Source organism: Ctenopharyngodon idella, chromosome 21 (genome assembly GCF_019924925.1).
Source record: "Ctenopharyngodon idella isolate HZGC_01 chromosome 21, HZGC01, whole genome shotgun sequence".
In the NCBI taxonomy this organism is placed as follows: domain Eukaryota; kingdom Metazoa; phylum Chordata; class Actinopteri; order Cypriniformes; family Xenocyprididae; genus Ctenopharyngodon; species Ctenopharyngodon idella.
In genome coordinates this window covers 209,089-220,763 of record NC_067240.1, presented here as the reverse complement: position 1 = coordinate 220,763, position 11,675 = coordinate 209,089, and the positions used below count along the sequence as shown (strand labels likewise).

The 11,675-nt window shown below is 41.2% G+C and overlaps 1 protein-coding gene across 2 annotated transcripts; it reads right to left on the bottom strand.

The window, feature by feature from the left end:
* Nucleotides 1-166: 166 nt before the first annotated feature.
* On the bottom strand, nt 167-11,521 carry LOC127504048 (homer protein homolog 1). Of its 2 annotated transcripts, XM_051878374.1 has the most exons (11): nt 11,122-11,521; nt 8,035-8,191; nt 5,243-5,374; nt 4,647-4,739; nt 4,537-4,545; nt 4,239-4,256; nt 2,820-2,953; nt 2,193-2,352; nt 1,774-1,884; nt 1,616-1,696; nt 167-1,543 (listed from the first exon to the last, which is right to left on the bottom strand). In XM_051878374.1, exons 1-11 carry the CDS (start codon nt 11,124-11,126, stop codon nt 1,349-1,351), a joined length of 1,095 nt encoding a protein of 364 aa, XP_051734334.1. In that variant the 5' UTR covers nt 11,127-11,521; the 3' UTR covers nt 167-1,348. The 2 variants fall into 2 exon arrangements, with proteins under 2 accessions (XP_051734334.1, XP_051734333.1); XM_051878373.1 differs by lacking the exons at nt 4,239-4,256; nt 4,537-4,545 and having other exon boundaries at nt 11,122-11,517.
* Between the last annotated feature and the right edge of the window lie 154 nt (nt 11,522-11,675).

Genomic DNA, 11,675 nt, shown 5'->3' with positions numbered 1-11,675 from the left:
TTTGATAAAAAAAAAAAAAAAAAAAAAACGTCACAATTGTAAGAATAAAGTCACAATGAGCTTTTTTATTATTTGGTGGCAGAAACGAGCTTCCACAGAGATATGACACTTTCACTACAAACGTCTGTTCTGGGTTCAGCCTTTCACAAAGAGAAAAACAACACTGTTGACGATTTTTCCACTTTAATTTTACTATAAACTCATAATTACAACTGTGTTGAAGTGTGTGGTTTAATCAATATCATTATTCAAAGGTATCGGAGCCTCACAGTGTCACATGGGCTCATGAATTAAACATAATAAAGCCGTCCAGTGTGTCAGAAACTAGCGCAACAAGCCCTTGAAGTTCTTCAAACACACGCGAGCGGATCGTCGTCACACACAGTCACTGGTTTTTGGCAATAGTTTCCCATAGTTCGCTACCGTTGATGCGTCTCAGTACCAAAGGCAACTTCCTCTGTACAAGAGAAGAGATTTGGCAAAGAAAAACACTCTCTCTGCAAAACCAAGTCATGTTTTGATTCCCTTTTGACACGGTTTCCCTTTTAAATAGTTCAAAAATATTGCCAGTTTATCCCCACATTTACAAAACAACCATATTTCCACATTGCAAGTAATAAAAACAAAGGGGGAAAAAATGAAAACAAACATGTTTGTACTTGAAATATCTACGTAATGCAGCCACTGTGATTAGAATATATAGATATATATATATATATATATTTTTTTTTTTACAATAAATAATCAGAAATCATACAGTAGGAAGTAAACCTCTGCTCTTCATAAAGAACAAAATGCGTAATTTCACCTCAATCCCAAAGAACGGCGCGTCACACGAGTGCACCAAAAATCTGTCATGTTTATATTTAAAAAGATTTGGAAAGGAAAGACGGTTCAGAGTGTGTGTGAGACAGAAAATACCTGATCGTGTTTCTCTCTTGTATTGCTCAGATTGTGGAAGTTCAAGAGTGGAAGAGTGTTTCTGAACGCAGTTCATCCAGACATCATCAGTTCCTGGAGTTTCTATAGAAAACCTACGCGAGCAAAACACCGTCAGAGTCAAAAAGTACAAGGTTTTCTCGGACGAAATCACTAACTCCGTCGTCGGTAACGCAGTCTTTGCATCGTGGATCAGAAACAGGAGTATAAAATGCGCCACGGATGAGATTTGCAGTGTTTGCGTGTGAAATCTGAGATTAGTGAAGGCAATTTCACAGCCCAGTCGAGCCGCGAGTGTGTGTGTGTGTGTGTGTGTCTGCAAACTTCAGGCACGTGTCAGAGGAACTGGTGTGTGTTTGCGTGGACATGCGTGTGCAGTACGAGATGATCATGTGACTGGAGAGCGGCTCTAGCTGCTGCCGTCCTCGAGGAGTCTGGCCAGACTGTCTCTCAGTTCGGTCAGCTCGAAGATCTTCCCGTCCAGCAGCTCCAGCAGCGAGCGCAGACTCTTCCGGAAGCTCTCGCCCTCCTGCCGGCTGCTCTCCAGACGCTCCTCCACATCCGACAGACGCGTCTCCAGCTGCGCGTTCCTCACCTGCGTCTCCTGAGGGAAGGAAACACAGTGAGAAGCATCTTCTCAGCAGGACTGAACGAAGAGCCGCTCTGCGTTACTCACCTGTAGTTTCTGGGCGAGCGAATCTTTCTGCGTTTGCAGCAGGTTGGCATTCTCGACTTCTTCCTTCAGCTTCTCCAGTTCCTGTGGGGCAGAAATGGACTCAGCACCACGAGGTTTGTGTGTAAGTCAGCTGATGTGTGTTTGAGTGACCGTCTGACCTCCTCCTTGGCCTTCAGCTCGGCCTCCAGCTCCTCGATGGTCTGGTTCAGCTCCGTCTTCTGTGTTTTGATGCCGGCCGTCTGTCCGCTGACACACTCCAGCTCCGTCACCTGAGACACACACACACACACACACACACACACACACACACAGAATCTGCTTCAACACATAAGTTTATAAAAATGCTTCCATTTGCACTTCTGGTCAGATGCTAAACTCATTGTCTCTGAACTTAAACCCGGCACAATGACAATAAAGCCACCATGACGTCACAGAGAAACTAAACAGTGTTTTTTCCCAAAAGAGTCGGTGAGGCTCATTTATTGGTGCACCATCTGAAAGTCTTCATTCATTTAGCCTCATAATATTTACATTTTGAAATCTCCTAAAGCTGTGTGAGGTGTGGTGCATCTCTGACCCGTTTGTGGAGCCTCTCGGCCTCGTCCTGATACGCCGCCAGCTGCTGCTTCCACTGCTTGACGTTAGCGGTGGACTCGAGTAGCGCGGCCGTCAGTTTAGCGTTGTTTCCCTTCAGAGCCGCCAGCTCGGCCTCCCAGTGTTTGGTGATGGACGTGGAGCTGCAGGAAGACAACAGAGATCAGCAGAATTACAGAGCATCTGTTAAAGCACACTGGAGTTTTAACCTGTTAACTGTCAGGGTCCCCGGAGCAGGATCACATATCATAAGTTCAGATCTACACTGATGAATATATACACACACACACGCTGATGAAGCTCCAAACAACTAGTTTACGTTTAACATCAAATGAAACACTGATGTGAACTTCACAATAACAAGCGTCAAATACTCCCAGTAAAGCTTCTGTTATTGTGACTGTCAGAGACGCCGATCGGCTGTAAGTGCTTCTCATGGGCAATGATTTAAGTGCCTTTTCATCCATATTTAATGTCTGTCTAACACAGTGTTTTAATGTAATGTTGTCCGGGGAGGTCGGCGGAGCATGAAATATGGATGAACACATTAATCGACACGCAGACGGCGGCCGCTTTCATTTAAAGCAGAAGAGCGTGGGGATCGGCTCACCTGTGCGGGAACGGCACGGCGTTGAGCTCCGCACGGCTCTCGGTGTTGAATGCGGCGTCGGGCGTCACTCTCTCGTCCGTTCCGTTGATGCTCTCTGGAGTCACGGGAGACTGAAGATCGCCCGTCGCTGATTCCTGTCACAACAAATCAACAAATCACAAACACACCCGATTCTGACACATTCAGATCAAACTCAAACGTGATCAGAAAAATCATGGTTTGGAAAGTGTACACAAAACGACTTGAATCAGCAGAGATGAATGAAATCTTCAGATTAAATATATATACTGTATATAAAGCTGCACGATTAATTGTTAAAAGATCGCAATCTCGATTCACAAATGACAGCGATTTGACTCTAACCTTTGACAAGTCCGATCACAGCGAACATTCAGATCTGTGTTCTGATCCAGAGAGAGCCGTTGTCATGTATAGATATGAAACAGCTTCACAGTCTTTTCAAACACACAGTATCATTATTTCTGTCTTACAATAATTTAAATTACCACAGAAGTACAAGATAAAAGTTTATAGTTCAGATATAAACACTGATGTCTACAGTAGTGATCAAAATAGAGCAAATCACCTGTTGAAAGCAACTTGACCTTCAAATAAAGATTATATCGTTACACCAGTAGGTGGCGACAAGTGTATGTATCTGTCATTGAATCATTCATTCAAGAGATTCGTTTAAAAACACTGATTCAACCAGTAATGAAACAAGTCTTTATGAGTGAGTCATTGAATCATTCACTCAAAACAATTAAAAAATAATAGTAATTCAAATGAATTAAACATTTTTAAATAGATTGCAGCAATTAACATTTTGTCAGAACCTCTAGAAAATTATTTTGTTTAGTTGTGTGTTCAGAATGATGGGAAAATTGTGATCTCTGTTCTAAACAAAACAAAACAAAAAATCGTTATACTCTATACTGTATTTGTCCTGTTTTTGATGTATTTATGTTGTTGATTGTGAAGCACTTTCAGCTTTGGAAAATAAATAAATTAAACTTATTAATATTAATAACCATGTAGCTGAAGAACCATTAATGCATGTTTCGCCCAAAGTAAAATAATCTCATTCATCCTGCTGTTCAGACGCAGTGCAAATCAGAATTAAATTCAGTACAAACACATCATGATTTGTAAGTGTGCTTGATTGTTTTGCATTGTTTTGATGAGAACTGAATTCATCTGAATCAATCTTTACACATCCACAAATATGAACCATTTCTGGAAAAACATGTTGCTTCTTGGCAGGATGAATCTCTGTTCTAGTAGGAAGGGATCATTATGATATAAAGGACTGACATGATGAAAACTCACACTACATATTCTACAACACAAAACCGACATTCACCAATGAATAAAGTTCAGCTGATTTGATAATATCAGGATCGTCTGCTTCAGTCTTACCTTCGAAGCGCTCCGGATCTGTTTGTTTTAGAGAATTAAACGACATCATGAGAGAAATGACAACATCTCATGACAATAAAGTGAGTATTAATCACAGTTATCGTCCAGCAGGGGATGTTAGAGTGTCAGGAAGGACTCATGTTGGGATTGAAGGGAAGTCTGGGATGGATTGGTTCAGCTGCTGGATCCTGTAGGATGGTTTAACTGGATTGTGGGTCTCACAGGTTGGGTTTGGAGGTTTTAAGGATGTTCTAAATGTGCGTTTGATCCTTACCTTTAAGCGTGGAAAGCACGAGACCGGTTTGCGCTTGAGAGACAATGTGATTGAGGAAGTAAATAGTTTGACAAGTACAGCAGAAGTACAAACACACCGACTGCAGGTTCATGGTGGTTTGGTGCGGTTTATACCTGTGAGGGCGAGCTGGTCAACTCCATCTTCTCCTGAGATTTCTCTTTCGCCAACCGCGCGGCTTCTTTGAACTCTGCGAACTTTTCAGCAAACTACAGACAGAAGGAAAACAACACAGACACGTCAGAAAATAATAGAGCTGGACACACGCTTCACGATTCAATTCACTTCTGATCTTGAGCCAATTTGATTCGATATTCTGCTGTTTTTCACTCTTTGATGGATTACACGAGACATGATTCATTTCAGTAAGTTGTTCTGTATCTTTCAACATTCCTTCTGCTGTTCATTCATGTTTCGGTTCAACTGATGCGCTGCAGCGATCTGTCAGCACACATTAAAGAGCCACAAAAACACACTTATTGACTGAATTTAGTAATTAAACAAAGAATTTGAACACTGAGATTTTGTTTTATATCAAAAGTATCAAAGATTATTGTAAATATTTGATGGCAGGAGCTACAAATAATGTTTAGTGAAGTTGTTCGCGCATCAGCTGAAAACAACATATAAAAGATCAATCTTGGGATTTAAGAATCTATATGAGAATTGATTGAAATCATTATTTTCATGATGAGTGAGAAGCAGCTCTGACTTTGCTGAGATGAGCCTCGGAGGAGAAGCCGAGGCCGTAGACGGTGTTGGCCCGACTGTCGGCCCACTGCCCGAACTTGTGCGAGGTCTTGGTGAAGGTCATGTTGGGGGTGATGGTGCTGTTGATGATGGCCTGCAGAACACAGAACATCATGTTTACATACATCAGCGCTCTGGAAAGGGCTCCAGCAGGTCTGATGAAGGTTAGGTTATGATCTGTCAGTCCAAAACTGATTATTTGTGTATCTGATTGGATCCAGATCTACACACTGTGCATCACAAATGTTCAGATCTGATTTGTGTGTCTCGTGATGAGCTTTCATTTTCCGGAATATCTGCATTGGTTTCTATGGCAGTGACGTTGCGTTGGTAGGCGTACGCCAAAAACAACAAACAGCAACAAGATGTAGGGGTCTGCAATACCGATGTTGTCTTATTTACATTAGGCTTGCTGCGATAGTCGGTGTTGACGGTGTTCAGCCACAACATCAGTTACGTCACTTGCCCGCCGCGGCACCGCCCCCACCGTCATTTAGATTTTTTACAGTAATAAAACATTTTAGTTCAGTTAGAGAACAGACACTACAATTAAAAACTGAACGCATCTGCTCAATTCAGCGCGAGTCGCAGCAGGAGTCAGATTTCATTTATCAGGAGAGAGAGGAGCTGACTGACGAGACGATGGCGGAAGATTTGGTTTCAAAGTGAAATGTAAAAGCGTCTATTTGGCAATATTTTAGATTTAAACCCAGTGCTAACAGCGAACCTGCAAAGGGTTAGTTGTGCTTTTCTAGTTGCTGCGTTTTCATTAATAATAATAATGAACCCACCATTCAACCAACTGCCCCCGAATTGGCGCTTATTTGAAAGTGAAAGTAAAATGCGCACGTCCGCACAGGCATTCATAACGGTGCGTTTTTTAGTTCATCAACTGAAAACACTTGCTCTGCTCCACACCGTTATGAATGCCTGTGCAGACGTGCACATTTTACTTTCACTTTCAAATTAGTGAATTAAAAGTGAGGTGAACACCCCTCGGAGATAGTGGTATTACCAGTGTGGTCACACGCTGCAACCCTAATTTACATCATGATGATGTGCAGTCGCTGTGCTGGACTGAGGCTTTATTTCATGCTGTGGTCTCCGCCGGTCTCAGAATTCAACACGTGTCCATTATATTGTAATTTTCTGCTCAACAACACAACCTTGTTTCTGCAGCGACTTTCAGCACATTTCCCTATAACAACGTCTGACGTTTACGTTTTATGCGGCATGAGAAAGTGACAAACCATGCAAAAGAGCGGTCTAAAAACTGATTTCCAGAAATGAGATGAATAGGATTTCCAAACATATATGAATGAGGCAGATTTGCACAAATCGTGATTTTTTTTTTTTGCCGTTCACACTCGCTAAATACGATCGGATTCCAATCAGATATGCACAAAAATCAGATTTGGACTGACAGTGTGAATGAGGCAAAAGTAAAGAAAGTTTAAGGAATAAACTGAAGGAGACATGAAGAAATATTCATCAATGGGTCAAAAAAAAAAAAAAAAAAACTTAATTCAAAGGCAAAATGATTATTTTTCTGACTACATTGGCAGATATCTGTTCTTGTTTTAAGCACAAACTCAAAAAATGATGCATTTTTCATTAAATATCTTCAGTCATTTTGCTTCTTCAGTAAATGTATCTTGATTTAACCTCTACAGCACACCGTTGCCCTCAGGCAATGGAAAGTTTTCTTAAGCCCTGTGTTTAGTAAATTTTTCTTTAAATGATTACAACCAATTAGAAAGTTCGAGAAAGTACCAAAGAACAGTCCAGTAAGGTGTGGGAGTCACTATCAAGCACCATTTAAAGGCGGGACGTCCTGTTCTGACACATGGTCACAGGAGCACATGGTGTGAGAAGAAGACAAGATGATTTGCTTTAGTAATCTTATTTAAAATGACATGAACTGTACATAAAAAATATGTGTGTGTATGAAGGTGTAGAGAAGCCTTTTGTCAGGTTTTATGAAGTTTTTTTTATTTTGCATGTTCAGAAATTCAGTTTTTCTTTTCGTTGCCTCAGGGCAACGGTGTGCGATAAGGGGTACTTTTGGATGTTTTGGACAATACCTCACATTGGCCATAATGTGTTATAAGAAGGGAAGATGCAGGGCTCCTGGGTGTGCAGGAACACCCAAAGTGATGTGCAAAAACTGTAACATACACCTCTATTTGACAGCAGAGAAGAAGTGCTTTTTGAAGTTTCGTACGGAGTGAAATCTCATTACATGAAGTACATTATATGGCATGACACACTACATGATACAGACCTACGCATGTATCAAATTCAATATATTAATGTCTTTCAAGTGTTTTTCCCTTTTTACTTAATGATTTCTTGACATTTAAAAAAAAAAAAAAAAATTGATTTTGATGATAATTTTCTCTATGATTCTGTACCACTGTTGCACAACATTGCCCTGAGGCAACAAAAAATATTTTTTGGGGGGGGGGTAAAAAAAATTTTTTTTATCAATAAAATGTTCCCAAATGAACCAAAAAATGATGTGGAATACTTTTTTTTCATGTGCCGTCAACATGTGTGCAGTAGAGGGTTAAGAATGTTTAGATATTTGTGCTGGAAATCAAGACTGAGGAAGAACAGAGTTTTTGAACTGCATGACTTTATGAATTTAAGATTTTCTGCTCCAATTTAAAGGCCTGTTCACAACAAGAACGTTATTTATAACTTAATATCTCAGCAGGACTTTAAGTACTTCGGCTGATCAAGCGGCCTGACCTTTGACCCGTCGAGGCTGATGATGCGGTAGACGTTGCGGGTGCTGTCGTAGAAGTACGAGACGGTGACGGCGTGTTTGCTGGTGGGAACCCAGTTCTTCTTGGTGTTGGGGTCGATCTGGAAGACGTGCGCTCTGGTGCTGAAGATCGGCTGCTCTCTGCAGGAAACACACACACACACATTCATCAAGTGCATGCTGGGAAACCACAGCCCCCGTTACCCACAATCCTCCCTCACATCAGCTGACAGACCCGATCCACACAGTCAGATTAGGACTCGTCCTGGATTATGAAGGATTTTCTGTGAGAATGACTATTAACACATCGCTTTAGTCCAGGACTAGAGTTAATCTGTGTCTAGATAAGAGCCGCGCGTTTGTTATCAGTTTATCTGGCCGGTGCCGTCTGGCAGATCATCGGCACGAGCGGACACATGGAAATCCCAGCATGCAAAGCGAGCTTCCCTGTTCCTCCGCGTAACAGAACATCTTATCTGCTTCATTCCAGCGACCGCATACAGTTAATCACAGCCGATCACGTTCTGTTCAGTGAACTCGCTGCAGAACCAGATTAAACGCTCCAGAGCTGGAGGACAAGAAAGGAAAGGAGTGTGAATGTGGGTCAGACGGATCGAGTCTCCGGAGCCTCACAGCTCTTATTTAACAGCACACACTCATTTATCCTGTAATTAATCACATTAACACATCTCTATCTGGATCAGATCTTCTGTACATTAATTACATGCTTAATTAAAGTCACCGTGAACTGAAATGGACAATCCTTGTTTTTTTATGGAATATTGCAGCGTTTACTCTAAATGATCTGTGTGATGATGGGGAAACAGTAATAAAGCGTGGCGAGTGTGAACGTGATTCAGTTCATAACGGACTGAACAGCTGAACTGATGCTCCCTGTGAGACGTGTGTGTGTGTGTGTGTGTGTGTGTGTGTGTGTGTGTTTGGTCTGGAGGAAATCAGCTCTTATCACACACGGCTGTCACTGAATTTGACTACAACACACTGAGGCATTGTTCAAACACGCGTGTGTGTGAGTCTCTGTCTCTCTCTCACACACACACACACACAGATAAAAGTCAAACTGGCTGATGAGGCTTTGACATCAGCAGTTCTAACACACACACACACACACATTGTGTTAATGAACACACACACACACACACACAGGCCAAGGGTGAGCCGGTCCATCTGCTCACAGTGCAGTCACCATCCAACCAATCACACGCCGGCACAAACATCTAAACATGTCATTACCAGCACAACTGCTGTGGAAGCACGTTTTCTTTCATTCATGTAAAACATTTCCTGTGAATAAGGAGCGATGAGCTCTATTATCTGTGAACTGATTCATCAGATGACATTTGTTCATTCTGATATTAATATCAGTGCGTCTGATCATAACAGCAGTGATCATTTCCACAATCAACACTTCAGTTTTCATTTATATTTACATACAATGCATTTAACAGAAATCTTATAAACGAACCTTCTTTACCTGCATGTCACATGACCCAGAGAACCGTGAACATGCGAAAGTTATTGATTATTGAATTGGGCTCAAACGGGTTCCACACTGAGTCCAGAGCCGATCACACCTCCGATAAACTTCCCCGTGACATCATCACGCGGAGTGATGACATCATCTGGGCCCGAGCCAATCGGCATGCGTTCGGCTGCTCGAGAGAAGCACACTTCAGATACCGCTGCTATTTTTGGCCCTGCTCCTGGAACACTGCCTCGCTCCGGCCGGGAAAGTGGAGGGAAAACAGCCCAACATAACACCGACACGCTGCGTATGACTGATCTCATGAACATCTTCACTGATCATGAAACACTGAGCTCAGAAGTGTGGAGGAACATCTCCACCACATTACTGGAAACATTATGCTTTTCTAAATCATAGTTTAAAATTGACAGACTAAGTCATATATGAAAGTCAAAATACTGATACAAGTCATAATTATGATGACAGTTAGCCTTTTTATATCATAATTTCAGCTTTTTATGTCATAATTATGATGAAGTGAATTTCAAGTTATGATGTCATAATTATGAAGTCATTTTCAACTTTTTGTCAACTATAACAAAGTCATTTTTGACTTAAGTAAATTATGACAGTCAATTTCAACTCTATATCAATTATGATGGTAACTTTAAAATTATGTCATAATTATGACAGTCAATTTCATAATTATAACAGTCAATTTCGACTTTTTATGTCATAATTATGACGGTCAATTTCGACTTTTTATGTCATAATTATGACTGTCAATTTCGACTTTTTATGTCATAATTATGACAGTCAATTTCGACTTTTTATGTCATAATTATGACAGTCAATTTCGACTCTGTATGTCAATTATGATGGTAAATTTCGAATTTTATGTCATAATTATGACGTCAATTTCGACTTTTTATGTCATAATTATGATGGTAAATTTCTACTTTTTATGTCATAATTATGACGGTCAATTTCGACTTTTTATGTCATAATTATAACAGTCAATTTCGACTCTGTATGTCAATTACAATGGTAAATTTCAACTTTTTATGTCATAATTATGACATAAAAGTTGCAATTATGATAGTCAATGACTACTACTAACTAGACGCTCAAATCACAAACTCCTTCAAGACTCGAGGATCCACACGACTGTGTCACGGTACACAACTGACACGGTAACACCGCGGTATTATTCTGTGAACGATCTGAGAGTAAATATGACAACAGTTTATTTGTCAAAGTACCTAAACCCATTTCTGCCACATAAGAAAACACAATCACGCTGTGGTAAATCATAATTATGACGAACTAAATAATAATTATGACATGGGAAGCCATAATTATGATATGAAAGTCGAAATTATGAGAAAGTCGAAATCATTTCTATTATCTATCATTTCCATTTCTGACTTGTCATAATTTCGACTTTTCATCTCAACAATATGACTTAGTATGTCATAATTATGATTTACCAAAGCATGATTGTTTTCTTATGTGGCAGAAATGAGCTTCCATGCACAAAGCAGCAGCAGCTGTAGTAAAACACAGTAGAATCATGGTAACATACCCCATTTTGCTGGCTCACAGATCCTCTCTCTGTTTTCTGCTGATATGCTCGCGATTCTCTCGAATGTGATTCAGTCCGCCGTGAATCGAGTCGCTCCGCTCGCGCGCTGATGCTTAACGCCGCGGTTCATGGTGAAGAATTAGACGAATATGATCCGAGCAGATGATCAACACATCGCGTGCAGATGCAGACGCACAGTGATGCTGAACACCAACAATATCTCAGCGCTCATCCATCAGAGACGCGCCGGATCATCAGCATCCTCCTCCTGCAGCGATCAGACGATTTCACCGCGATCAATCAGATGATTTATCCCAGTTCTCTCACATCTGTCTCTCCCTCCTTCTGTCTGTCATCTCATTTATCATCTCCGCTTCGCCGCACGACGTCATCACGCACTCGCGTCACTCTCCTTCGCGCTGAACTCTGACATCACGGACAGTACAGTACACGTGTTCCGTCACTTCCGGCCATCACCCTCACACACAGTGGGCTGCTTCCGACACGAGAGCTTCAAATACTACATGTTGTGTGTTATGGTATCGCAAACGAAC